A 27,658-nucleotide genomic window follows, 5' to 3' on the forward strand; every position below is an offset into this window, starting at 1 on the left:
CCCATTACGCTATGTCGCCTTTATGCCGCTTAGGTAAACGTCTCTTTCCTTCCGATGGTCCCGTTACATGTCCACCTCCACTGGTCCCCTCTTTCTTTTCTTTTCTTTTCTTTTCTTTTCTTTCTCTCTCTCTCTTTTTTCTTTCCTTGGCTCACTGCAGCCACGACCTCCCTGACTTAGTGTGATCCTCCCACCTCAGCCTCTTGAGTAGCTGGGATTACAGGCATGCATCACCACACCAGGCTAACTTTTGTATTTTTAGTAGAAACAGGGTTTCGCCATGTTAGCCAGGTTGGTCTTGAACTCCTGACCTCAAGTGATCCGCCTGCCTCCCAAAATGCTGAGATTACAGGCGTGAGCCACCGTGCCCGGCCAGATTTTTAAAAAATTATTTGTAGAGGCTGGTCTCGAACTCTTAGGCTCAAGCAATTCTCTCGCTTCGGCCTTCCAAAGTGTTGGGATTCCAGGCCTGAGCCATCGCGCCTGGCCTGGTCCCCTTTTTTCAAGTTCCCTTGAAGAGCCCACAACCTGCATAACTATATGGGGCAATCTTGCCTGAAATCCAGGCCTCTGGTCTGGGGTCTGGAGAGAAGCTGGCTTTGGAGGTCAAGGCGGGAACCAGGCTTACCCTAGAAGGGGGTCCGGCCTGCGGGCCAGGAGGCGCAGGAGAGTCTGACCACAGCGACTCCAGCTGCTTGGTCAGTTCATCCACCTTGGCCGCTGCCGTGTCCAGCTCCATCTGCTTCAGATCCATGTGTTTCATGGCCAGCGCTGGAGAGGCGGAGTGGAGGTAAGGACCAGGCCTCCTGGCAGGGGCTGGCCTTAGCACCCCCCGCCCGCTGCCGAGGACCCCGCCCCGCCAGCCCCCCTCCCACTCCAGCTCACACTGGAAGTTCATGTCCAGAAAGTCCCGCGCGCTCTGGAATGCCTCGCTGTCCATGGTGCCGGCCGGAGCGGGCGCCTGCATGGTGGGGAGGGAGGGAGCCGGCTAAGACCCCGCCCCTCTAGACTCCGCCCTTAGGGAGCCAGGGGCCGTCAGGAGCGGGACAACGCCTTAACTCAGTTCCTTCCCCCGGAAGCCCTTTACCCTTTCACCTCCCCAGCTGGGAAATGCCAACTCCTCCAAAGCCAAGTCCATGCGCCACGGAGAAGTCCAAACCCAGTCTAAAGGCTCCGGATAATTCACTTTCTGTCTTTTTTTTTTAAGACGGAGTCTCGCTCTGTCGCCCAGGCTGGAGTGCAATGACGCGATCTCGGCTCACTGCAACCTCCACCTCCCAGGTTCAAGCGATTCTCCTGCCTAGCTGGGACTACAAGCGCATGCCATTACGCCCGGCTAATTTTTGTAGTTCTGAGATTACAGGCGTGAGTCACCGCGCCCGGCCGTGTCCATCTCTATCTCAGTCCTAAGAAGACCTGAATCACTCCTTGAACAATTATCTATTGATCACCTACAATGTGCCGGTAAACAGGATGAAATAACTATGAATTACTGAATGTTTACGAGAGACCAGGACATACTGTGCTAGATCCTGTTTTTTTGTTTGTTTGTTTCTTGTTTTTTGTTTTGTTTTGTTTTGTTTTGTTTTGTTTTGAGATGGAGTCTCGCTCTGCCGCCCAGGCTGGAGTGCAGTGGCCGGATCTCAGCTCACTGCAAGCTCCGCCTCCCAGGTTCACGCCATTCTCCTGCCTCAGCCTCCCGAGTAGCTGGGACTACAGGCGCCCACCACCGCGCCCGACTAGTTTTTTGTATTTTTTAGTAGAGACGGGGTTTCACCGTGTTAGCCAGGATGGTCTCGATCTCCTGACCTCGTGATCCGCCCGTCTCGGCCTCCCAAAGTGCTGGGATTACAGGCTTGAGCCACCGCGCCCGGCCTCTTGTTTTGTTTTAATAATAATAATTCTGCTGTCTGCTGTGTACTAGAACCCATGCCTACTGCTTGGGGTATAATGTAGTAAATGTAGTAAAAACAACAGCCGCCAGGCACGGTGGCTCACGCCTGTAATCCCAGTACTTTGGGAGACCCAGGCGGGCGGATCAGGAGGTCAGGAGATCGAGACCATCCTGGCTAACACAGTGAAACCCCGTCTCTACTAAAAAGACAAAAATGTAGCCGGGCGTGGTGACGGAAGCCTGTAGTCCTAGCTAGTCGGGAGGCTGAGGCAGGAGAATGGTGTGAACCCGGGAGGCGGAGCTTGCACGGAGCCTTGGCAATAGTGCGAGACTCCGTCTAGAAAGAAAAGAAAAGAAAGAAAAAGAGAGAAAGAAAGAAAGAAAGAAAGAAAGAAAGAAAGAAAGAAAGAAAGAAAGAAAGAGAAAGAAAGAAAGAAAAGAAGTATTAAAAAAAATACACAACAATAACCAGCCAGGCGCAGTGGCCCGTGCCTGTAACCCCAGCACCTTGGGAGGATGAGGTGGATGAATCGCTTGAAACCAGGAGTTCGAGACCAGCCTGACCAATAAGGTGAAACCCTGTCTCTACCAAAAATACAAAAGTTAGCTGGACATGGTGGCATGTGCCTGTAATCCCAGCTACTCAGGAGGCTGAGGCACAAGACTCACTTGAACCTGGGAGGCACAGGTTGCAGTGAGTATAGATTGTGCCACTGCACTCCAGCCTGGGTGACAGAGCAAGGCTCTATTAAAAAATAATAATAATTATTGAGAGGCCACTCCCTTCTAGAGTGGTGAGAAATGACGTGCACTCAAAGCTTCATTCAATGGTCAAAACCACCCTAGCAGGCAAGAAAGCATGGCTCAGAAACATATATTCAAGGTCACCCTGCAAGAAGTTGGTAGTTATGGGTTTCACACCCGGATCTAACTTATTCTGGGTCATCTCCACCAGATTAGAGGGGTCCCAAAGGGAAGCGACTGCTCAGCTTCCTTTCCTTAGGGTCCCCATCCAGTGGGAGGTCTGGCTCTCACTGATCCATTGTTAGCAAGAGGAACAGGGAGGTGGCCAGGGGCGGAGGGGTAGCTGTGGTCACTGGCCCAGTGGGAGGGAGCTAGGCCACCAGGAACCGGTCAGGCCAGCACCTTCCCTATCCCCATGCTAGCCACCACGCCCACCAGCTCTGCAACCACCCTGCTGCATCCACCGCTTAGCTCTGGCTGTACAGGCAGCAGGGCAGGCTGGGTCATGCTGATACCTGCCTCTGTCTGGAAAGTCAAAGGAACAGAACCTGTTCAAGCTGGCGGCTCATTTGGATGAACAGGGAGTGTGTGACTTTGGGCACTGAGTCCTCTCCACTCACTGGGCCTCAGTCTCCCCAACAGTGAAAGGAGGCAAATCACTTTTTTTTTTTTTTTTTTTTGAGACAGGGTCTCACTCTGTCACCCAGGCTGCAATTGTGACTCACTGCAGCCTCTCGACCTCCCAGCTCAAGTGGTCCTCCCGCCTCAGCCTCCTGAGTAGCTGAGACTATAGGTACAGGCTCGCGCTACCACACCTAGCCAATTTTTTAAAAAAATTTTGTAGAGACAGGGGTCTCACTTTGTTGCTCAGGCTGGTTTTGAACTCCTGGGCTCAAGCAATCTCCCGCCTCAGCCTCCCAAAGTGCTGAGATTACAGGCATGAGCCACCACACCTGGCCAAACCAGCTATTCTGAAAGGCCCCTTTAATCTCTATGAGCCCTAGACTCTGAAACTGTAAGAACCCTAGGACTGTAACTAAAGTTCTTTTTTTTTTTTTTTTTTTTTTTTTTTTGAGACAGAGTCTCGCTCTGTCACCTAGGCTGGAATGCAGTGGCGTGATCCTGGCTCACTGCAAGCTCCGCCTTCCAGGTTCACACCATTCTCCTGCCTCAGCCTCCCCAGTAGCTGGGACTACAGGAGCCCACCACCTCACCCAGCTAATTTTTTGTATTTTTAGTAGAGACGGGGTTTCACCATGTTAGCCAGGATGGTCTCGATCTCCTGACCTCGTGATCCACCCACCTCGGCCTCCCAAAGTGCTGGGATTACAGGTGTGAACCACCACACCCTGCCTGACTGTAACTAAAGTTCTATGAAGTCTAAACCCCTCAGCTTAAGAACCTATTGTTGGAAAGCTCTGAGACCAAGATTCTATCTTTGGAACATTCTAGAATTCTCCAATTTGTCTAACCCAGAATTCTGAGTCTTTCTGTACCACATTCTACCTAACCCAGGATTGCACTGCCCTGGAAGTCTAGATGGATGGTATAGTGGGGCTGGTAAAAGCACGAGTAAGAAGTCAGACTTCAAGAATTCAAATCTGAGGGCTGGGCATAGTAGCTTCCGCCTGTAGTGCTTGTACTGTGGGAGGCCGAGGGGGGAGGACTGCTTGAGGCCAGGAGTTCAAGACCAATCTGGCCAACATAGTGAGACCCCATTTCTTAAAAAATAATAATAAAAAAAAGAATCAAATAATCAAATTTGGCAGCACCACCGTCCAACCCTGACCAGAGTACCTCAGTTTCCTAATCTGTAAAATGGAGATAAATAACAGTTCATCTCATAGGACTATTGTAAGAATCCACCTGGTCAGAAGGTGCAGGAAGAATTCAGGGCTCTGAGAGTTGAGACCTTAGGAAGAAGAGACTACAGGAATAAAAACTCAGGCATTTAGAATTTCAGAGATACACAAACAATATTTTGTTAACTGTCTGTTAAAACAGATAAATGAGCAAGTCTGTGCAGCCTCCAATGCCAGCATTCCCGCAGTAAGTGACTCTTTTTTTTCTTTTTTTTTCGTAGAGACTTGGTCTCCCTTGCGCCTGCGCTTAGGCTGGTCTCGAACTCCTAGCCTCATGGAATCCTCCCCAGCTCGATCTCCCAAAGTATTGGGATTACAGGCGTGAGCCACGGCGCCATGATCCCCAAATTTCCAAGATTCTCAGATTCCATGCTGACATCCTCTGGGTCTAAAGAAATGTCAACCCTGGGTGTGGGGCTGTGGCGGGGACAGGCGATGGGGACGTCGGAGCCACCAGGGGGCGGTCACGCCCCGACCCCCGCCAGGAGGGCGGACTGCGCCTGAGCTCAGGCCCCGGGAATGCGCAGCGGGCCCGGGCAGGTGCTGTACATCCCGCGGCGAGGGAGCGGGGCCGGGCGGGATACAAGGGCGGGGCGCGGGGGTGGCGCGGGCCGTGTGTCTGTTCCCAGGCCTCTGCCCCTGACCTCCGCCTCCGAGTCCTCTCCCCTGGGCTCCCCTCCAGCTCTAGCTCCTAGCTCTCCAGCGGGCTCCAGTCCAGCCGCAGGTACTCTCCCCTGGGCTCCTCTCTCCGCTCCACCCCTGGCTCTCCTTCCCTGGCCTCCTCTGCACCCCAGCCAGGTTCTTTAGGGCTAAGGATCCTGTGGACTTCCTGGAGGAGTCATCTTCAGTAGGAAGCGGGTCAGAGAGCCAGACTGAGCTGGGAACACCCAGGCTGGACTCCTACATCCCTGTCGGGTCACATTGAATCTGGGAGAGGCTCCACTGTCTCTGGGACTTGGTTTCCTCCTTTGTGGACGTCTGTGGAATGGGCTAGGGCCTTTCCTGCTCTAAGCCTCTACTTGGGCTTGTTATTTAGCTTCTCTGTGCCTGTTTCCTCGTGTGGACCATGGGAGGAATTAATACCTTCACCTCAAAGGGGTATGAGGACTGAGTGACATTTATAAGCCGTGATTAGAACAATGCCGTGCACGAAATAAAGTTCACACATACAGGATTCATAATTACCAGATGTCTTTGGCTGTCCATTATAACACAGGGTCTGGCAACAGAGTGAGGGGTCGAGACTCAATGTAATTTTTTTCCCCCTAAAAGGGTCCTTTCAACTCTTTCTGAGATCATACAAGCCCTGAGTTTTGACACCCAGGGTCTCAACTTCCTGAGCCCTTGCCTCTCAGAGTCCTCAATTCCCCCTGTACATTCCTGAGCCTGGCCAGTGATCATTCTCAGTCACTTAGGGATGGGGGGCTGGGAGAGCCCTGGAAGATTCCAGACAGAAGCTGGCAAAAGCCCAGGGTGTGAGCAATATCCACCCTCCAGCCTCTGTTTCTCCATTCGTAATGAGGAGTCCTTCCTTGGGGTCAGCAAACCTTATTTAAAGGGAAACCTCTCTGCCACCCAAGACTCCTCTAGACAATGAGAACTTTCCTACCTACCTACCAGCTCTGAGCTTGGCACACCAGAACCCTGTCTTGGCAGCCACGGTTATTATTTTTAATTTCATTTCAGGCTATCATCAAATGTCCTTCAAGTCCAGACATTGGGAAACACCCATCTCATCAGATGCCCGCCTCCCCCATTCTGTTTTTAATCCCCCCTCTTAGGACGCATGGGGGTGGAGAGAAGGGGGAGACAGACAGAGGGAGGTGCCTGGTCCTGCCCTCCCCCTGCCTCAAGGACAGACAGACACCTCCAGAATTAGCCTCTGTCCCTCCCTTATCTCCCACAATACCTCAGGTCAGACAGATGGGCATGGAGGTGACATTTCTCACCTCAGGGTCAGGGCAAGGAGCCCTGAGGCAGAAGGTTAGTGAGAAAATCTGGCTGGGGCGGAGAGAATCCCGTCCCCCAGAGAGCTGCAGAAGGAGGAGGCAGAATCCTGACCCCACAAACTGCTGCCTGTGTGAGCTCCAAGCCTCAGTTTACCCCTTCCTCTCCGTGTAATGGTTAAATGCACGGCTATGCAAACCTCCCAGAATCCAACAGCCGCTTTCCGGAATTCTGCCCTGGGTTCTAGAACTACCTGTGCAAACTCAGCTGTTTCCCACCCCATAAAGCAATAGGGGAGCCCACCTCCGCCAGGGGGTGCCCTAGGGCGGATGTCCCTTCTCTGGTTAGGCAGGTCTGACGCCCAGGTTAATGACATGTTGGGTTCGCTCAGTGGCACAAGGAGGTTGGAGATCTGCCTCGGTGTTTTCTCTCCTCCCCCGCCCCCATCCCCGAGCCGAAAAGTCGGGGGAGAGCCGGAACACAGCCTCCGGAGGGACCCCGGGTACCTGTCATGCTCCACTTCAGGAACCCAGGCTCCACTATCCCTGCCCCACCCTTAATTCTGCTCAGAGACCTAGAAGATCGGTGGAGACAGCAGCTTGAGGGTGGCAAGGGGGTCACCCATTTCACCCTGAGCCCCACCAGTCTGAGCCTCTCATTTCTGACCAACACTCGGGGATTCGAACCCCTATACTACCCAAAGACTCGGCTTCCTAGAGCCCTCCCAGTTCGAGAGACTCAGGAATTCCAGCTCCAACGTCTCCCCGGGGTGAAGGGGTCGAATCCCTCCATTCCAAGAATTCAGGCATCCGAACCCGCTTTCCTTCCCTCCAGTAAAACAGGTATCGGAGTTTCCTTCTAATGATCCAGGTGTCGGCGCGCCCCAAATTCCGCCCTGGGACCTGGCGTCCAAGTCCCCTCCCAATCCTCCCAGGAACGTGAGTGTTGGGCTCTTTCAGGGCCTCTGGTCCCCAGGAGGGTGAAACTCACGGATCCGGGCAGATCCTGGCACCGGGGGGCTTCCTCCGGCTCGGGCTTCGGCTTCGGGGAGCGGAGAACGGGGCGGGGCAGGAGCTGGGAACAGGTTAGACGACGTGACTTGGGCTGGAGGGAGGCGGGTCCCGGAGGGGAGGGGGAGCCGAGGTCGCCTCGAGCACCTTGGGACTTGTAGTCCCGGAGGGATAGGACGTAGCCCGAGACGATACCATTTGGATTCACCCAGAGTCCATTTCACAGACAAGAAGGGCGAGGCCCAGAAGCCGAGAGCGACCTGGCCAGGGAGATACAGAAGAGCCGAGAGGCCTGCCTCGCTGTGGCTGCAGAAGACTGACTCCTGAGCCCTTGCTCCACCCCTTCAGGCGCAGTTTCCCCTTTCCTGATCAGTATCCCCCCGGGTCTCTGAGCCCTAATCTCCCCGTCGATAAAAAGTGCGGATTGGATCTTTAAAGGATGTCCTAGCAAGAGTTCAAAATCTTAATTTGGACTACAACCCCCAGCAGCCTCCGCGACCGACCTCGGGCGACTCTTTTCCTCGGGTCCTCTGGGAATTGTAGTCCTGGAGCCCGCAGGAGCAGCACCCCGGTGTCTCTCTCGCCCACGCGAAGGGAACCGTCTGGAGATCCCGGGGAGGGGAAACATTTCCCCTTTCCCTTGACCCTCCCTCCGCTCTGGAAAGCCTCTCCCACCTGGGTAGAAGGGGTGCCCCAATTCTGGAGTAGGATCTTAAATCTTGGCAGAGGGGGCGGGAAGTGGCGCTGACACACCGGCCAGGAATGCAGTCGGGTCACCCTGTCTAGCCACCTTCCCGCGGCTCCAACCGCCGCCCAACGCGGGGCGGCCCCAGTGGAAAGGGACGTGGGTGCGTCCCCCAAATCTGCATCCACGTGCGGCTGTTTACACGCGCCCTGGGGCAGGGAGGAGTTGCCGATCAGGTCCCTTCCTGAAAGTCATCGAGGCTTCCCACGCATGAGACTAAACCCCCGAGGGCATCTACAAGTCCCATTTAATCCACAAGCGCTACACCGTGCTCAGCACCACTCCACGCGTGTCGGGCTCCTGGGTCCGAGTCTCCTCCCTCAAGAACCACAAGCTCCTCCCCCTATGTTTCCCGCTCCCCCGGAGTTCAGAAGCCCCGCCCCTGGCTGGAACTTCACGCCCTCCGGACGGATTGCCCCTATTTCTCCATTTTCCCGCTTCTCCCAGTCAAGTTCTGAACTTCCGAGGCATCTGGACCTCCCCAGAAGGCATTTAACACAGAAAGCACAGCCCTGCTAACTAGGATTCTTACCTATCTCTTTAAGAATTTCAGACCAATCGACCGTCCTGTCTCTTTAAGACTTAGGAAGAGCAGTGTGGCTGCCCCTTTAAGGAGGCGTTGCAACAAACCATATTGGACAGACGATGGGGGCGACCCATCGGGACCCGACGGGCCTCTGACTCCAGCAAAACAACGAATCAGCGGCTTTCGGGAATACATTTCTCCGAAAAAGACTTCTTCCTCGGTTTTCTGATCTGCACACGTGGAAATTTCCCCCAGTTTTTCCTGCAGAACGGGAGTCGAGCGATACCTACCCCCGCGCTCCAGCACCAGTTGGGCGCTCCCGGATGAGGCCTTACCCCTTTGGATCCACGTGGTCTGCAACTGGGTGTGAGCAGCCCGGGCTACTGGGTCGCCTGTGGTGTGGGTCCCGGGATGGAGGAGCCCCAGGCCGGCGGTGAGCGTGCGTGTTGACGGGGTGCGGAGGGTGCGCTGGTGGGAGGAGAAAGGGGCGCCCGGGAAGGTTCGGGCCGAAAAGGAGGCGTCCCTGGAAGCAGGACTTGCGGAGAGCGTGCATTCCCAGTGGGCGAACGGGAATACGAACGGAGAGAGGGTTATCTTGTTGGGGGCTACCCGTGGAGAGCAAGGCGCCCCCAGGGGTTGGATCGGTGAAGTTGAGGTCGCCTCTGGGGAACAGGTGGGCAGAAAGGAGGAACCAGGTTGAGGGGATTGGAGTGCTCACGAAGTTAAGACCAACGGACCGATAGGTGCGCCCTGCAAGATTGGACCGGCAAGGAGGTGTCAGTAGACCCCATTTCCCCTTCTGCTGCAGGTGCTGCTCGGTTCTCTTGTCCCCCTAACTTTATCGCGAAGCCCCCAGCCTCGGAGTCCCCTCGTTTCTCCTTGGAGGCGCTGACGGGTCCAGATACGGAGCTGTGGCTTATTCAGGCCCCTGCAGACTTTGCCCCAGACTGGTGAGTGGTCTTGTTGGCGGAAAAGAGGGTCCCGATCCAGACCTCAGGAGCGGGTTCTTGAATTTGTCACAGGAAAGAATTCGAGGCGAGTCACAGAGCACAATGCAAGAGGCAAGTTTATTGGAAACTACTCCTTTACAGAGTAAAGTGTCCTCAGAAAGAAGGAGAAACCCACGACCCTTTGTTAGTATCTCTACTTATAAGGAACTATAATTAAACTTGGAGTGTGCAGATAAGCTCACTAAACGTAGGGGCTATTGGTGTTATCCATGACCATTAATCCTGCAACCTAAGCTTGCTCATTTATATTATATTTAAGCAACGGGGGCTGCATTCTTAGGACATTTGGACATTCTGCAGGCTTGGTGGGACATGTCCTGTATGGCCATACATATTCTGTAATTATAATTGGTGGTCAGCTTGGGATGTGGTTATGTTTAGGCCATAAGCATGAACCTTTTAAGTGCCTAGCTACTCACTTTAAGATGGAGTCACTCATGTTTTATTAAAGACCAGAGGCCACTGGGCGCAGTGGCCCGTGCCTGTAATCCCATCACTTTGGGGGGCCGAGGCGGGCAGATCACTTGAGGTCAGGAGTTCAAGACCAGCCTGGCCAACATGGTGAAACTGTTTCTACTAAAAATACAAAAATTAGCCAGGCATGGTGGCAGGCGCCTGTAATCCCAGCTACTTGGGAGGCTGAGGCAGGAGACTCGCTTGAACCCAGGAGGTGGAGGTTGCAGTGAGCTGAGATTGTGCCATGGTACTCCAGCCTGGGTGACAGAGCAAGAGTCTGTCTCAAAAAAAAAAAAAAAAAAAAAAAAAAAAAGCTTCCCTCTCCTGTTCCACTTAAGCCTCTGCCCTCCCTGTTTCTCTCTGTAGCTTCAATGGGCGGCATGTGCCTCTCTCTGGCTCACAGATCGTCAAGGGCAAGTTGGCAGGCAAGCGGCACCGCTATCAAGTCCTCGGCAGCTGTCCCCAGGCTGCAGAAGCGACCCTGCTGGCCCCCTCAACGGAGGCAGGAGGTGGGCTCGCCTGTGCCTCAGCCCCCCAGGGCACCCTAAGGATCCTTGAGGGTCCCCAGCAATCCCTGTCGAGCCCTCTGCAGCTCATCCCAGCAAGTCCCCCACCACAGATCCCCCCTGGCCTGCGGCCTCGGTTCTGTGCCTTTGGGGGCAACCCACCAGTCACAGGGCCTAGGTCAACCTTGGCCCCCAACCTGCTCACCTCAGGGAAGAAGAAAAAGGAGATGCAGGTGACAGAGGCCCCAGTCACTCTGGAGGCAGTGAATGGGCACGGGGTCCTGGAGGTGGACATGGCTTTGGGGTCCCCAGAAATGGATGTGAGGAAGAAGAAGAAGAAGAAAAATCAGCAGCTGAAAGAACCAGAGGTGGCAGGGCCTGTGGGGACAGAGCCCACAGTGGAGACACTGGAGCCTCTGGGAGTGCTGCTCCCGTCCACCACCAAGAAGAGGAAGAAGCCCAAAGGGACAGAAACCTGCGAGCCAGAAGACAAGACAGTGAAGCAGGGACAGATGAACACGGAGCCTCTAGAAGACACAGTCCTGTCCCCGACCAAAAAGAGAAAGAGGCCAAAGGGGACGGAAGGGATGGAGCCAGAGGAGGCGGTGACAGTTGAGTGTCAGCCACAGGTGAAGGTGGAGCCACTGGAGGAAGGCATCCCTCTTCCCCCAACAAAGAAGAGGAAAAAAGAAAAGGAACAGATTGCAATGATGGAGTCAGGGACGGAGGCGATGGAGCCAGTGGAGCCAGAGATGAAGCCTCTGGAGTTCCCAGGGGGGATGATGGAGCCTCAACAGCCAGATGGAGCTGAGCCTCAGGCCCAGGCAGCCCTGGCAGCTCCCAAAAAGAAGAGGAAGAAAGACAAACAGCAAAATGCCACAGTGGAGCCAGAGACAGAGGTGGTGGAGCCTGAGCCCCCGGATGACCTTGAGCCTCAGGTAGCTCCCACGTCCACCAAGAAGAAGAAGAAGAAAGAGAGAGGTCACACAATGACTGAGCTGAGGACTGAGCTGATTCAGCCACTAGAGTCTGAGCTGCCAGGGGAGGGACAGCCTGAGGCCAGGGCAACTCCAGGATCCACCAAGAAGAGGAAGAAGCGGAGTCAGGAAAGCTGGATGCCAGAAACAGTGCCCCCAGAGGAGATGCGGGGGCCACCGCTAAATTCAGAGCCTGGGGAGGAGGCTCCCACAGGCCGAGACAAGAAGCGGAGGAAGCAGCAGCAGCCTGTGTAATCTGCCCCAGGGAAACTGAGGAACTAAAGAAAGCTGAAGGTTCCCACCTAGGCCATCTGAAGGTGTCACCCCAAGAACCCCTCCCCAGAGACTGCACCAGCATAGCCAACAGGATCCTGGCCTGGGAGGATGCTTTATTTTTACCCCGGGGGTCTCCTTGGCAGCTGGGGTCATCCCGGTACTTTCAAGAAGGGCTCATGCAGGACATCAAACAGCCTCCGGGCCTGGATGGGAGGGAGAGAAAAATGAGGAACCAGTCATTAAAGGAGCTGTTTCCTGGGTAAATCTAGAGTGGGGTTTTGGTTCTTTTTTTTCCCCCATACCCTCAAGCATTTATCCATTGAGTTACAAACAATCCAGTTACAATCTTTTTAAGTTATTATTTATTTATTTATTTATTTTGAGACGCAGACTTGCTCTGTCGTCCAGGCTGGAGTGCACTGGCGGGATCTCAGCTCATTGCAAGCCCCGCCTCCCGGGTTCACGCCCTTCTGCCTCAGCCTCCCGAGTAGCTGGGACTACAGGCACCTGCCACCACGCCCGGCTAATTTCTTTTTTTTTTTTTAAGTACAGACGGGGTTTCACTGTGTTAGCCAGAATGGTCTCGATCTCCTGACCTCGTGATCCACCCGCCTCAGCCTCCCAAAGTGCTGGGATTATAGGCGTGAGCCACCGTGCCTGGCTAAGTTACTATTTTTTTTTTTTTTTTTTGAGACGGAGTCTCGCGGTGTCACCCAGGCTGGAGTGCAGTGGTGTGATCTTGGCTCACTGCAACCTCCACCTCCTGGGTTTCAGCAATTCTTCTGCCTCAGCCTCCCGAGTAGCTAGGCCTACAGGCGCCTGCCACCATGCCCGGCTAATTGTTTTTTTTTTTTTGTTTTTTTTTTTTTTTTTTTTTTTTTTTTTTTTTTTTTTTTTTGTTTGTTTGTTTTTTGAGACGGAGTCTCGCTCTGTCGCCCAGGCTGGAGTGCAGTGGCGCGATCTCGGCTCATTGCAAGCTCCGCCTCCTGGGTTTACGCCATTCTCCTGCCTCAGCCTCCTGAGTAGCTGGGACTACAGGCGCCCGCCACCGCGCCCGGCTAATTTTTTTTGTATTTTTAGTAGAGACGGGGTTTCACCGTGGTCTCGATCTCCTGACCTTGTGATCCGCCCGCCTCGGCCTCCCAAAGTGCTGGGATTACAGGCGTGAGCCACCGTGCCCGGCCTAATTGTTGTTTTTTAAGTAGAGATGGGGTTTCACCATATCGGCCAGGCTGGTCTCGAACTCCTGACCTCATGATCCACCTGCCTTGACTTCCCAAAGTGCTGGGGTAACAGGTGTGAGCCACCGCACCTGGCCAAGTTATTTTAAAGTGTACAGTTATTATTGAATATAGTCACTTGGTTGTGCTATCAAATAGTATGTCTTATTCATTCTTTCTCTTTTTTTTTTTTGTTTATGTGTAGTACCCATTAACCTTCCCCATCTCCCTGCCAGCCCCTCACTACCCTCCCCAGCCTCCAGGAACCATTCATCTACTCTATCTCCATGAGTTCAACTGTTTTGATTTTTAGATACACCAATAAGTGAGAACATGTGATGTTTGTCTTTCTGTGCCTGGCTCATTTCACTTAACATAATACTCCCCAGTTCATTATGTTGTAAACGACAGGATCTCTTTTTTTTTTTTTTTTTGAAAAGGGTCTCTCGCTGTTGTCCAGGCTGGAGTGCAGTGGCACGATCTTGGCTCACTGCAGTCTTCACCTCCCAGATTCAAGTGATTCTCCTGCCTCAGCCTCCTTAGTAGTTGAGATTACAGGCACGCGCCACCATACCCGACTAATTTTTGTATTTTTAGTAGAGACGAGGTTTCACCATGTTGGCCAGGCTGGTCTCGAACTCCTGACCTCAAGTGATCTGCCTGCCTTGGCCTCCCAAAGCGCTGGGATTAGAGGTGTGAGCCACCATGCCCAGCCAGGATCTCATACTTTTTTTTATGGCTGAAGAGTACTCCATTGTGTATAAGTACCACATTTTCTTTGCCTGGTCATCTGCTCATGGACACAGGTTGGTTCCAAATCTTGGCAATGTGAACTGTGCTGTAACAAACAGGAGTGCAGATACCTGTACCATACACTGATTTCCTTTCTTTGGGGATCTACCCAGCAGTGGGATTGCTGGATCATGTGGAAGCTGAACTTTCAGTTTTTAGAGGAGCCTCCAAACTGTTTTCCATAGTGGTTGTACTAATTTACATTCTCACCAAAAGTATACGAGGGTTCCCTTTTGTTCACATCCTCGCCACCATTTGTTATTGCCTGCCCTTTGGATAAAAGCCATTTCAAGGCCGGGCGCAGTGGCTCACACCTATAATCTCAGCACTTTGGGAGGCTGAGGTGGGTGGATCACCTGAAGTCAGGAGTTCAAGACCAGCCTGACCAACCTGGGGAAACCCCGTCTCTACTAAAAATACAAAAACTAGCGGGGCGTGGTAGCGGGTGCCTGTAATCCCATCTACTCAGGAGGCTGATGTAGGAGAATCACTTGAACCCAGGAGACGAAGGTTGCAATGAGCTGAGATCGCACCACTGCACTCCAGCCTGGGCAACAGAGCGAGACTCCATCTCAAAAAAAAAAGCCATTTTAATGGAGCTGAGATGGTATCTCATTATAGTTTATTTTGCCTTTTTTTTTTTTGAGATGGAGTCTGGCTCTGCCACCCAGGCTGGAGTGCAGTGGTGTGATCTCAGCTCACTGCAACCTCTGACTCCCAGGTTCATGCCTTTCTCCTGCCTCAGCCTCCCGAGTAGCTGGGACTACAGGTGCCCACCACCACGCCCGGCTAATTTTTTTTTGTATTTTTAGTAGAGATGGGGTTTCACTGTGTTAGCCATCATGGTCTCGATCTCCTGACCTCATGATCCGCCCACCTCGGCCTCCCAAAGTGCTGGGATTACAGGTGTGAGCCACCACACCTGGCCTATTTTTGGGTTTTTTTGAGACCGAGTTTCGCTTTTGTTGCCCAGGCTGGAGTGCAGTGGTGTAATCTCAGCTCACTGCAACCTCCATCTCCCAGGTTCAAGCGATTCTCCTGCCTCAGCCACCCAAGTAGCTGGGATTACAGGCGTGCACCACCACACCCAGCTAATTTTTGTATTTTTAGTAGAGACAGGGTTTCACTGTTAGGATGGTCTCGATCTCCTTACCTTGTGATCCGCCTGCCTCGGCCTCCCAAAGTGCTGGGATTACACGCATGAGCCACCATGCCCAGCCTTTTAATTTTTTGAGACAGAGTTTCACTCTTGTTGCCCAGGCTGGAGTGCAATGGCGCGATCTCGGCTCACTGCAACCTCCACCTCCCAGGTTCAAATGATTGTCCTGCTTTAGCCTTCCAAGTAGCTGGGAATACAGGCATGTGCCACCACACCAGGCTAATTTTTTGTATTTTTAGTAAAGATGGGGTTTCTCCACATTGGCCAGGCTGGTCCCAAACTCCTGACCTCAGGTGATCCAGCTGCCTCAGCCTCCCAAAGTGCTGGGATTACAGGCGCGAGCCACCGCGCTTGGCTTAGAAGCTTTTTAACTTGATGTGATCCCATTTGTCCATTTTGCTTTGGTTTCCTGTGCTTCTGGAGCATTACTCAAGAAATCTCTGCCCAGTTCAATGTCCTGGAGAGCTTCCCTATGTTTCCTTGTAGAAGTTTCATGCATTGGGGTCTTAGATTTAAGTCTTTAATCCATTTTGATTTGATTTTTGTATATGGCGAGAGTTAGGTGTCTAGTTTCATTCTTCTGCATTGGATTGCTTCTGCTTTGAGACAGGATCGCTCTGTCACCCAGGCTGGGGTGTAGTAATGTGATTATAGCTCACTGCAGCCTCAACCTCCTGGGCTCAAGCGATCCTCCCACCTCAGTTTCCCCAGTAGCTGAGACTACAGGCATGTAGCAAGCTCACACCACCATGCCCAGCTAGTTTTTTTTTGTTTGTTTGTTTGTTTTTAATAAAGGCGAGGTGTCCACTTGCCCAGGCTGGTCTCCAACTTCTGGCCTCAAGCAGTCCTCCTGCCTTGGCCTCCCAAAGTGTTGGGATTACAGGTGGTAGCCACTGTGTCCAGCCTTTGGTTCTTTTTTCACCTTAAAACTTTGGGGTCTCAGGTTGTGTTTACTTGGGGCTCCCTCCTTTCCCCAACTCCTTGGGTTCTTTCCCAGAGCTCTTACCTTCTGAGGGCCCAGGCCTGGGCATAAGGCCAGATCTTCTCTCGATGCAGCAATGAGCTGTTCCAGAGACTGAAAGGTGAAAGCAAGGGGTCAGGGTAGCTGAGCTTTTACAAAAGCCTCCCTGTCCCAGCTGAGGAGGGGCCTCAGATATTCCTCGGGGGAGGTGAGGGCCTGTGGGAAGGCAGGACGGGCCAAGGGGTGGGCAGGGAGATGGAAGGAAATGGGTGAAAGGCTTTCTAAAAAAGGCAAGGGGACAGAAATGCCTAGGGGCAGGGGAGCCTTTGCTTACTCCAAACGTGGTCAGGAGGGTCTGACTGTCTGTTTTGTTGACTGACTTCACGGTGGTCAGACATTCAGTCACCTGGAAGAGGAGGAGGCAGGAGTGTGTCGGGAGAAGAAAGGCCAGGGAGACTGAGCCTAGAGGGCGGGGCTGGGTCACAGCTGTGTCCCCAGACTGCCTGGCATGCAGGAAGCACTCAAATGCCTTTTTCCCCTACTGATTAAAAAGTCATCTCAGGCTGGGCATGGTGGCTCATGCCTAGTAATCCCAGTACTTTGGGAGGCCAAGGTGGGAGGATCACCTGATGTCAGGAGTTCGAGACTAGCCTGGTCAACATGGTGAAACCCCATCTCTACTAAAAATACAAAAAATGACTCAGGCGTGGTGGCAACACACCTGTAGTCCCAGCCACTCGGGAGGCTGAGGCAGGACAATCACTTGAACCCGGGATGCAGAGGATGTGGTGAGCGGAGACTGTGCCACTGCACTCCAGCCTGGGCGACAGAACAAGACTCTGTCTAAAAAACAAACAAACAACAACAAAAACAAACAAGAATTAGCCAGGCATGGTGGAGCACGCCTGTAATTCCAGCTACTAGGGAGGCTGAGCTGGGAGAATCGCTTGAACCTGGGAGGTGGAGGTTGCACTGAGCCAAGGTTATACCATTGCCCTCCAGAGTGGGTGACAGAGCAAAACTCTGTCTCATTTAAAAAAAAAACAAAAAATGCGGGGCGGGTGGGGGGCGGCCAGGCACAGTGGCTCACACCTGTAATCCCAGCACATTGTGAGGCTGAGGCGGGTGGATCACGAAGTCAGGAGTTCAAGACCAGCCTGGCCAATATGGTGAAACCCCGTCTCTACTAAAAATACAAAAATTAGTCAGGTGTGGTGGTGTGCACCTGTAATCCTAGCTACTCGGGAGGCTGAGGCAGGAGAATCACTTGAACCCAGGAGATGTACATTGCAGTGAGCCGAGATCATGCCACTGCACTCCAGCCTGGCAACAGAGCAAGGCTCTGTCTCCAAACAAACAAACAAAAAAACAATAACAAGAGCCTGGGTAAGGGGCGTGACCTCTCTGGGTCTCAATTTTTGGGCAAATGAGGATCCTAAAAGTAAAGTCGAGGGTGGCTGTGGACATCACTGGGATGTACCTGGGAATGCCCTCCAGCTCCACGGGGTGATAACAGATTCCTGAATGCTGACCGGTGTGGCCTGGGTGTTGGCTGCCTTGGTTTAAACCCCCACCCCATCTGACAGGCAAATCACTGCACTCCCTTTCTCCTTCATGATTGAGATGGGGGTTTTCAGAGCCTCTTCCCGCGAGAGTGATTGTAAACCAGGTTGTCAGGCTGATGTCTCTGGCAGAAGTAAGGGCTTCAGATGCAGGAGCTGTTGATACTAGGCCCTGACTATCTAATGGGGCCCCCTGGCTGTGTGATCTTTTCCCACAGTCCCCAGGACAGGCCTAAATGGCAGACCCCTCACCATCCCTCCATCGCTGGAGTCCAGAAGCAACAATGCATTCAGTAAACACTGAGGGCTGGGTGGTGCTAGAGACACAGTGGGGACCAAGAGAGCCCCCAAGCTGCCCTTCTGGGGCTCCCAGACTGGTTGGGGAGATAAATCAGTTCCAAACAATGATGGCTCAAAGAGACAGGACTGGATGGGGGAACCCAGCAGGAACACTTAACTTGGCCTAGGTATCAGGGAGGGCTTCCTGGAGGAGGTAGTATCAAAGCTGAGATGTGAAAGATGGAATTAGGCAGGTAAGGCTGGGCGTGATGACTCATGCCTGTAATCCCAGCACTTTGGGAGACTGAGGAGGGTGGATCACCTGAGGCCAGGAGTTTGAGACCAGCCTGGCCAACATAGTGAAACCCCATCTTCACTAAAAAATACAAAAATTAGATGGGCATGGTTGCAGGTACTTGTAGTCCCAGCTACTGGGGAGGCTCAGGCAGGAGAATCGCTTGAACCCAGGAGGCGGGGGTTGCAGTGAGCTGAGATCATGCCATTGCACTCCACCCTGGGCAACAGAGTGAGACTCCATCTCAAAAAAAAAAAAAAAAAGGAATTAGGCAGGTAATTGGGCAGAGGGAATAGAAGGGGCAAGTGCTTGGAGAAGCGAGCTAGGCCTGGGAGAAGTGAAGTGTAAAGTGGGGGCCACGGGGCTTCTGAGCCTGACGGGCTCTTGTTGAGCCTGGCCAGAAGCCCGGGCTTTCCCCCTCGGGGTACTGGGGAGCCATGGGAGGATTTTGAGCTGGGGAGGGTAGCAGCAGATTTGTGCTCAGGAAAATCCCTCTAGCTGCAGTCTGGGTGGGATGGGGCAGGGAAGACAGGCCCAGGGATGAATGCACAGTGCCTTAAGATTGGAACTGAAGCTCAACCACCCAGGAGCTGCGGGGAAGCCCAGGCAGGGATGGAAGGTGAGGTGGCCTCACCCGGGAGACGAAGTCCTGCTCTAGCTTCTCCATCAGGAGGTCCGCCGGTTTCTGCTCATAGGCCTTATAGGTCTCCAGGTACCGCCCAGCTTCCTCTGGACTAGGATAACAGGATACAGGGCAGCAGGAAGTGAGGTATCAGATTGTAGATTTGCTTCATTATGGTCAGTCATAAGAATTACCAATACTAGGCCGGGTGCAGTGGCTTATGCCTGTAATCCCAGCACTTTGGGATGATGAGGCAGGCAGGTCATCTGAGGTCAGGAGTTCGAGACCAGCCTGGCCAACATGGTGAAACCCCATTTCTACTAAAAATACAAAAAAGTAGCTGGGCTTGGTGGCATGTGCCTGTAGTCCCAGCTACTCAGGAGGCTGAGACAGGAGAATCACTTGAACCCAGGAAGTGGAGGTTGCAGTGAGCCGAGATCGCGCCATTGCACTGCCGCTTGGGCAACAAGAGTGAAACTCCGTCTCAAAAAAAAAAAAAAAAAACAAAAAGCCTGGGCGAGTGGCTCACGCCTGTAATCCCAGCACTTTGGGAGGCCGAGGCGGGCGGATCACGAGGCCAGGAGATCGAGACCATCCTGGCTAACATGGTGAAACCCCGTCTCTACTAAAAATACAAAAAAATTAGCCGGGCGTGGTGGCGGGTGCCGGTAGTCCCAGCTACTCAGGAGGCTGAGGCAGGAGAATGGCCATGAACCCGGGAGGCAGAGCTTGCAGTAAGCCGAGATCGCGCCACTGCACTCCAGCCTGGGCGACAAAGCAAGACTCTGTCTCAAAAAAAAAAAAGAATTGTTGATGCTAAAAATCAAAATTCCAGCCCATCCCCCTGCCAAATACAACCTGGTAGTGACCACTGCTGGGCGCATCTTGATATCTTTTCTGGCTATGGGCCAGCTCTTGGGAGTCTGACCCCACCTCTGCCTGGGTAATCCTGGGCCAGTGGTTTGCTCCCTGGGCCTCAGTTTCCTCACTGTAAAGTGGGGTGGTCAGGCATAGTGGCTCATGCTTGTAATCCCAGCACTTTGGGAGGCTGAGGCAGGAGGATCACTTGAGCTCAGGAGTTTGAGACCAGCCGGGATAACATAGCAAGATGTTGTCTCTACAAAAAATTAAAAATTAGCCAGGTGTGGTGGTGTGTGCCTTCAGTCTCAGCTGCTTGGGAGGCTGAGGCAGAACTGCCTGAGCCTGGTAAGTTGAGGCTTCAGTAACCTGTGATAGCGCCACTGCACTCCAGCCTTGGCAACAGAGCAAGACCCTGTCTCAAAAATTAATAATAAAGTGGGGAGGATGGTATGACTGTGAAGATCAGAGAATACTCTGGAATGCTCTGTAAGTGCCAAAAGCAGCCTGGCACTGCTGAAGAAATGTTAGCTATTTTGGAAGGGAAGTCAGCACACAAACTGTTTGTACTGGGTTTGACAGGAGGAAAACCAGAAACACTGCTTATTTTCCCACTGCAGCAAGAAGCCAACCTCATGAAATGTTCAGCTTCCAGCCAGGCATAGTGGCTCATGCCTGTAATCCCAGCACTTTGGGAGGGTGAGGCGGGAGGATCACCTGAGGTCAGGAGTTCAAGACCAGCCTGGCCAACATGGCAAAACCCCGTCTCTACTAAAAACACAAAAGAATTAGCTGGGTGTGGTGGTGCGCACCTGTAATCCCAGCTACTTGGGAGGTCAGGAGAATTGCTTGAACTCCCAAGGCAGAGCTGAGATTGCGCCACTGCACTCCAGCCTGGGGGACAGAGTGAGGCTCTGTGTCAAAAAAAAAAAAAAAAAGATGCCGGGCGCGGTGGCTCAAGCCTGTAATCCCAGCACTTTGTGAGGCCGAGACGGGCGGATCACAAGGTCAGGAGATCGAGACCAGCCTGGCTAAATACGGTGAAACCCCGTCTCTACTAAAAAATACAAAAAACTAGCCGGGTGAGGTGGCGGGCGCCTGTAGTCCCAGCTACTGGGGAGGCTGAGGCAGGAGAATGGCATAGACCCGGGAGGCGGAGCTTGCAGTGAGCTGAGATGCGGCCACTGCACTCCAGCCTGGGCGACAGAGTGAGACTCCGTCTCAAAAAAAAAAAAAAAAAAAAAAAAAAAAAAAAGATATTAAGACCTTGTTTTACAGATGAGGAAACTGAAGACCAGAGAGAGGCACTGCCTGCACCAGGCCCACACAGGAAGGCAAAGGGAAGGGTTGGGCAGGGTGGGATGGGGGAGCAGGTAGAGCCTGAATGAGGCAGGGAAGCCCCCATCTCACCTCCAGGCGAGGATCAGTGTGCAGTCGGCCAGGATACACATCTTAGCCAGCTCCTTCAGGGCCTGCTGGGGATCTTTCTGGAGGAGAAAATCAGAATTAGAAACCTAGAAGCCAGGAATTACAAAAATTAGCCAGGAGTGGTGGCACGTGCCTGTAATCCCGGCTACTAGGGAAGCTGAGGTGGAGAATTGCTTGAACCCGGGAGGCGGAGCTTGCAGTGAGCCGAGATCGCACCACTGCACTCCAACCTGGGCAACAGAGCGAGACTCCATCTCAAAAAAAAAAAAAAAAAGAACAAAAAGGGAATTAAAGCCTGAAAACGCAGTAGCTCAGGAAGCCAAGAGCCTCTCACCCAGTTGTCACTCTCTAAGCTCCTACTGGGTGCCTGGCCCGTGCTAAGCTGTGCTAGGACCCAGCAGTGGCTGAGACAGCCCTGACTCTGCCCTCCCAGGACTCACAGTCTGATGAGCAGGACAGACCTGTCCCCAGACACTGATGATCTGGAGTGGCCAGGGCTGCGATGTGGGAGCCAGAGGAGGGACCGAGCCTGCCTGGGGGATCAGAGAGGGCTTCTTGGAGGAGGGGACATCTGACCTGAGACCCAAAGGAGGATGAGGAGGAGGAAAGGATGAAAAGGAGACCAGAAAAGGGAATTCCAGACACAGAGAACAGCATGGGCAAAGGATGGGAGGGGAAAGAGGGCTTGAGGAATTAGAATTCGCTCCCTACGGGAGAGACGATGTGAAATTCCATGAGAAGCACAGACTCTGGAAAACTAGGTAGAGGTCAGATGTACACAGGGCCCCATAGGTCATGGAAGGGAGCAGAACTTTCTCCTCGGGTGCTTAGGAGCCATGGCAGTTTTATGATCTTTTTTTTTTTTTTTTTTTTTGAGACAGATTCTCGTTCTGTTGCCCAGGCTGGAGTGCAGTGACATGATCTTGGCTCACTGCAACCTCTGCCTGCCGGGTTCAAGCAGTTCTGCCTCAGCCTCCCGTGTAGCTGGGATTACAGGCGCACGCCACCACGCCCAGCTAAATTTTGTATTTTTAGTAGAGATGGGGTTTCACCATGTTGGCCAGGCTGGTCTTGAACTTCTGATCTCAGGTAATCCCAAAGTGCTGGGATTACAGGCGTGAGCCACCCCCAGTGGGTGATTTTTTAAAAATTTTTAGATACAGGGTCTTGCTGTGTTACCCAGTCTGGTCTTCAACTGCTGGCCTCAAGCAATCCTCTTCCACTGGGTTAGGTGCAGTGGCTCATGCCTGTAATCCTAGTTCTTTGAGAGGTTGAGGCAGGAGGATCACTTGAGGCCAAGAGTTCAAGACTAGTCTAGGCAACAGAGTGGAGACCCTATCTCTATAAAACACAAAAAAATATGGTGATGTGGACCTATGATGGGACCTATAGTCCCAGCTACTTAGGAGGCTGAGGTGGGAGGATCACTTGAGCCCAGGAGGTCAAGGCCGCACTGGCCTATGATTGGGCCACTGCACTCCAGCCTGGGCAACAGAGCAGGACCCTGTGTCAAAACAAACAAACAAACAAACAAAGAGATAAGCTGGGCGTGGTGGCTCACACCTGGAATCCCCACAGTTTGGGAGGCCGAGGTGGGCAGATCACTTGAGGTCAGGCGTTTCAGACCATCCTGGCCAACATGGTGAAACCCGTCTCTACTAAAAATACAAAAATTGGCTGGGCGCAGTGGCTCACGTCTGTAATCCCAGCACTTTGGGAGGCCGAGGCGAGTGGATCATGAGGTCAGGAGATTGAGCCCAGCCTGGCCAGCATGGTCAAACCCCATCTCTACAAAAAAACAAAAAATTAGCCAGTCATGGTGATACGTGCCTGTAATCCCAGCTACTTGGGAGGCTGAGTCAGGAGAATCACTTGAACCCAGGAGGCGGAGGTTGCAGTGAGCCAAGATTGCACCACTACACTCCAGACTGGGCAAAAGAGTGAGACTCTGGGCCGGGCGCGGTGGCTCACGCTTGTAATCCCAGCACTTTGGGAGGCCGAGGCGGGCGGATCACGAGGTCAGGAGATCGAGACCATCCTGGCTAACATGGTGAAACCCCGTCTCTACTAAAAATACAAAAAATTAGCCGGGTGTGGTGGCAGGCGCCTGTAGTCCCAGCTACTCGGGAGGCTGAGGCAGGAGAATCGCGTGAACCTGGGAGGCGGAGCTTGCAGTGAGCAGAGATCGTGCCACTGTACTCCAGCCTGGGTGACAGAGTGAGACTCCATCTCAAAAAAAAAAAAAAAAAAGAGTGAGACTCTGTCTCAAAACAATAAATAAACAAATAAATAAACAAACAAACAAATAAATAAATAAATAAGCCAGGCATGGTGTAGTGTGCCTGTAATCCCAATTGCTCGGGAGGCTGAGGCAGGAGAATTATTTGAACCCAGGAGGCGGAGGTTGCAGTGAGCCAAGATCTCGCCATTGCACTCCAGCCTAGGAGACAGAGGAGACTCCATCTTAAAAAAAAAGAGAGAGAGAGAGATATGAACGGGCGCGGTGGCTCCTGCCTGTAATCCCAGCACTTTGGGAGGCTGAGGCAGGTGGATCACCTGACGTCAGGAGTTCAAGACCAGCCTGGCCAACATAGTGAAAACCAGTCTCTGCTAAAAATACAAAAATCAGCCAGGTGTGGTGGTGCATGCCTATAATCCCAGCTACTCAGGAGGCTGAGGCAGGAGAATCGCTTGAATCCCGGAGGCAGAGGTTGCAGTGAGCCAAGATGGAGTCATTGCACTCCAGCCTGGGCAACAAGAGCGAAACTCCATCTCAAACAAATAAACAAACAAAAAACACACACACAAAAGAGATATTTAGGGGGCAGAGATCTGGGACTAATTGAAGGGGATGTGGGGAAAGAGGAAACAGATAATTTTGCCTTCCCCTCTCCTTGCCAATATAGTGTCTTGGTGACCCATGTCAATCTCAGATGTGAAAAACCTTCCTCACTGAGGTTTTAGCTGCGTTTCCTCTCAGAAGGGATTCAACAGTACGCTGCACAACCTCGAGGCCCAGCACTCCCCATTTCAGAGATGGGGCCAGTGAGGCCAGCTGGGGAGCGACCCCTGCTTACCACATCCACCTGGATGAGCAGGACCCGCAGGGCGAAGTTCTTCCCCAGGCTCTGCAGCCTCCCATGGATGTAGTCCGGGTGCAGGTTGTGGTAGCGGAGGCTGGTGGGGGCAAGGAGGAGGAGTTGAGAAGTCTCAGTCTCTTCGAGACCCCCAAAGCCCTTCTGCCCTCTCACTGAAATACTAAGGGCTCAGAGTGCGGCACAGGGGACAGAGGGGCCCTGAGGCCCACAGAGGGTCAGTCACTTGCCACAGGTCTCTCTTCCAAGATGCTCCACAGGGATTGGCAGCCAGGGCCACATGGCTGTGGTTACCCAGAAGCCCAGACCCCTGGCTTCTTCATGAAGAGGGGAAGAGACTTGGGCTTCAAGGGGAGAACAGGTGCCAGGGGCCCTGGAGAGTGTGAGCGCGGGGACGTCGCGTGGCTCGCAGTGGGAAGCAGGGCCCACGCCAGCCCATCTGCTCTGGCCTCAGAGGGCTATGGTGAGGGCTTCACGACCCAGCGAACTAGGACTGGCGCTGCCCAGCAGACTGCAGCTCTCACAGCCTGCGGGGAGCACAGGAACTCACAGGTTTCACTTCCTCTGTCTGGGCCTGTCTGCAGAGGGGCCCCTGGGTTGGGGAAGTTGTTTAACTAGGGTAGAGATGGGAGAAATCCTGCCTCTCCTCAACTCCAGTCAAGGATGTCGGGAACATGAGTGAGCCAGTCCTTCCACCCTTAGATCCAGGAGTCTGGCCCTCAGGCCTTCCTCCCTGAGACCCAGGAGTCCAGGCCCCCAGCCCCTCCTCCCTCAGACCCAGGAGTCCAGGCCCCCAGCCCCTCCTCCCTCAGACCCAGGAGTCCAGGCCCCCAGCCCCTCCTCCCTCAGACCCAGGAGTCCAGGCCCCCAGCCCCTCCTCCCTCAGACCCAGGAGTCCAGGCCCCCAGCCCCTCCTCCCTCAGACCTAGGAGTCTGGGCCCCAGCTCTTGTTGCACTGGGCACCTCTAGGCCAAGACCCCCTTCCTCCAACACAGGGTCCCACCAAGGCCCAGAGCCTGCAGGACCATGCCCATAGAACAGTCCAGAACACTGGGACATGACCCTCCCAGGCCAGTGGGGTGTCCTTCCTGAAAGCTGGGGTGGCGCCGCAGAGCTCACCTGAGGAACAGGGCACAGGTGCTCTGGCCCAGCACATAGTCGGGGATTACATCGCCAAATTCCCAGGGCACGTTGCGCACGAACTTCAGTACGGGATTGCCCCTCTGGGGAGGGAGGAAGGGCAGAAGCCATCAATAGGGATGACCCTTGGCAACCACAGGGCCCTCCTCTACCTCTTCTCGCACCTCCTCCCTCCTCCCACCTCTTCCCACACCTCCTCCCTCCTCCCACCTGTGCCTGGGTCTTTTCCAGCTTCTCTCTCCTCCTCCCAACCCTGGACAGTCCCTGGTCCTCTGATCCAGGTTCCTCCCCTCCACTCCACTGGCACCAGGCCTTTCCTAAAGGGTCCCCGGGTCTGTCTCCAGCTCAACCCTCTCCCCCAGCCCCAGTCTGCGAGTCATGTGGTCCTGAACACCTCCTGCCCCTACGCCCGGCTAATTTTTGTATTTTTAGTAGAGACGAGGTTTCACCATGTTGGCCAGGCTGGTCTCGAACTCCTGACCTCAGGTGATCCGTCTGCCTCAGCCTCCCAAAGTGCTGGGATTACAGGCGTGAGCCACCGCACCTGGCCTCATTCAGTACATTTTAAGTAAATTAACAAGCCTGGGGTCAGGAAACAGAGCTGCACCAACACAGCCACAGCCCCAGCAAGAGCTGGGGCACTCTCAACCCACACACCGATGTTGAACGAATGAATGAATGGCGAGAACAAAGTGGCTGGAACTCAGACCTCCTTCCACTGGAGTCATCCCTAGAACAGCGTTTCCCACTGAAAACCTCAAGGCTCCACTTCTCCGTCTCCCTCCTCACCTGCCGAGGGCTCACAATGATGCTGTTGGATTTTGCCCCCGGTTTCAGGGCCTGGTTGGGGGTCTCTCCTGCCAGGGGCTCTGACCCTGTGGGGCACGTGGCCCCAGCCCCTCCCGGAGGCTGTGAGATGGCATATTCAGCGTAGGTCTGAGGGGCCGCCTGGGCCGAGGTGTCCACAGTGGGAAGGCTCTGTGTGGATTTGAATAAGGGCTTGGCCTGTGGGGAGAAAGGGAGTTTGCAGGGGACCAGTTGGGGTGAGCAGGGGACATCTGAGGCCCTGTGAGTTCCTCTCCCCTTTCTTTTTCTTTCTTTTTTTTTTTCGAGAGAGTCTCATTCTGTCACCCAGGCTGGAGTGCAGTGGCACAATCTTGGCTCACTGCAACCTCCACCTCCCGGGTTCAAGCAATTATCCTGCCTCAGCTTCCCGAGTAGCTGGGATTACAGGTGCCCGCCACCACGCCCAGCTAATTTTCTTTTTTTTTGAGATGGAGTCTTGCTCTGTCACCGAGGCTGGAGTGCAATGGCGTGATCTCGGCTCACTGCAACCTCCGCCTCCCAGGTTCAAGTGATTCTCCTGTCTCAGCCTCCCGAATAGCTGGGACTACAGGTGCGTACCACCATGCTGGCTAATTTTTGTATTTTTAGTAGAGAGGGGGTTTCAACATGTTGTCCAGGCTGATCTCGAACTCCTAACCTCAGGTGATCCGCCTGTCTCGGCCTCCCAAAGTGTTGGGATTACAAGTGTGAGCCACAGCACTTTACCCCTCTCCCCTCTTTAGGGCTGCCCATCTTCCTTCCTCTAATGTCCCTTCCAGAAGGCTGAGAGCTCAAAATCTGAATCCAGCCACTTCTGCCCCACTCCTCAGTCTCCCCTCTGGTCCCAGCCAACAGCGTTTCACCCTTGGACCACTGAAGTCACTTCTTCACCAGCTCCTTGCCCACACTCTCACCCCCTGGAAGTCTGTCCCCTACACTAAATCTTTATGTCCTTCCTCTGCTGAGAGCTAGTGGGTGGCTCCTGCCTCAGAGTGAAAGTCAAAGCTGTCACCATCACCCAAAAGGCTGTAGATCTGTCCCTGATCCTTGCCTTAGAGACTACACCTTCTGCCACTTCTCCCTTGCTTTCTCTACTACAGCCCCACTGGACTTCGTGCTGCCCTTGAATGTGGCAGGCTCTCTCTGACCTCACGGTTTTGGCACTGGCTGTTCCCTCTACCCCAGACGTCTCTATGGCTCACTCCCTCACCTCTTTCACGTCTCTACCAAGATGTCACCTCCTCAGAGAGGCCCTCCCTTGAACTTCCTATCTAAAGTAGGAAGGGGCCAGGCACGGTGGCTCATGCCTGTAATCCCAGCACTTTGGGAGGCTGAGATGGACGGATCACTTGAGGTTCAAGACCAGCCTGACCAACATGGTGAAACTCTGTCTCTATTAAAAATACAAAAATTAGCCGGATGTGGTGGCACGCTCCTGTAATCCCAGTGGGGAGGCTGAGGCAGGAGAA

At 53.5% G+C, this 27,658-nt stretch overlaps 3 protein-coding genes across 6 annotated transcripts in view; 1 reads left to right on the forward strand and 2 right to left on the reverse strand.

Annotated features, from left to right (window-relative positions):
• The window catches only part of PPP1R13L (protein phosphatase 1 regulatory subunit 13 like), a 25,899-nt gene extending 17,095 nt beyond the window's left edge, over positions 1 to 8,804 (reverse strand). The window contains exons 1-3 of one of the 2 annotated variants that reach the window (XM_050772088.1): positions 8,735 to 8,804; positions 886 to 961; positions 629 to 771 (exon numbers count right to left, since the gene is read on the reverse strand). In XM_050772088.1, coding sequence (XP_050628045.1) covers positions 629 to 771; positions 886 to 940 — 198 coding nt within the window. In that variant the 5' untranslated portion in view covers positions 941 to 961; positions 8,735 to 8,804. Of the gene's footprint in view, positions 1 to 628; positions 772 to 885; positions 962 to 7,437; positions 8,141 to 8,734 lie in introns of those variants that run through there. The other variant, XM_050772087.1, reaches the window with a different exon arrangement.
• On the forward strand, positions 8,781 to 12,221 carry POLR1G (RNA polymerase I subunit G). 3 transcript variants are annotated; one of them, XM_050772212.1, is made up of 3 exons: positions 8,781 to 9,161; positions 9,537 to 9,678; positions 10,561 to 12,221. In XM_050772212.1, the coding sequence occupies exons 1-3, from the start codon at positions 9,140 to 9,142 to the stop codon at positions 11,930 to 11,932; spliced, it is 1,536 nt and encodes a 511-aa protein (XP_050628169.1). In that variant the 5' UTR covers positions 8,781 to 9,139; the 3' UTR covers positions 11,933 to 12,221. The 3 variants fall into 3 exon arrangements, with proteins under 3 accessions (XP_050628169.1, XP_050628170.1, XP_050628168.1); XM_050772211.1 differs by having other exon boundaries at positions 9,069 to 9,167; XM_050772213.1 differs by lacking the exon at positions 9,537 to 9,678 and having other exon boundaries at positions 8,836 to 9,161.
• The window catches only part of ERCC1 (ERCC excision repair 1, endonuclease non-catalytic subunit), a 192,787-nt gene continuing 177,176 nt past the window's right edge, over positions 12,048 to 27,658 (reverse strand). The window contains exons 4-11 of the mRNA XM_050772254.1: positions 26,154 to 26,369; positions 25,344 to 25,447; positions 24,207 to 24,306; positions 21,112 to 21,188; positions 18,856 to 18,955; positions 16,420 to 16,491; positions 16,131 to 16,199; positions 12,048 to 12,156 (exon numbers count right to left, since the gene is read on the reverse strand). Coding sequence (XP_050628211.1) covers positions 12,103 to 12,156; positions 16,131 to 16,199; positions 16,420 to 16,491; positions 18,856 to 18,955; positions 21,112 to 21,188; positions 24,207 to 24,306; positions 25,344 to 25,447; positions 26,154 to 26,369 — 792 coding nt within the window. The 3' untranslated portion in view covers positions 12,048 to 12,102. The remainder of the gene's footprint in view (positions 12,157 to 16,130; positions 16,200 to 16,419; positions 16,492 to 18,855; positions 18,956 to 21,111; positions 21,189 to 24,206; positions 24,307 to 25,343; positions 25,448 to 26,153; positions 26,370 to 27,658) is intronic.

The sequence above is a fragment of the Macaca thibetana genome, chromosome 19 (assembly GCF_024542745.1).
Source record: "Macaca thibetana thibetana isolate TM-01 chromosome 19, ASM2454274v1, whole genome shotgun sequence".
Taxonomy (NCBI): domain Eukaryota; kingdom Metazoa; phylum Chordata; class Mammalia; order Primates; family Cercopithecidae; genus Macaca; species Macaca thibetana.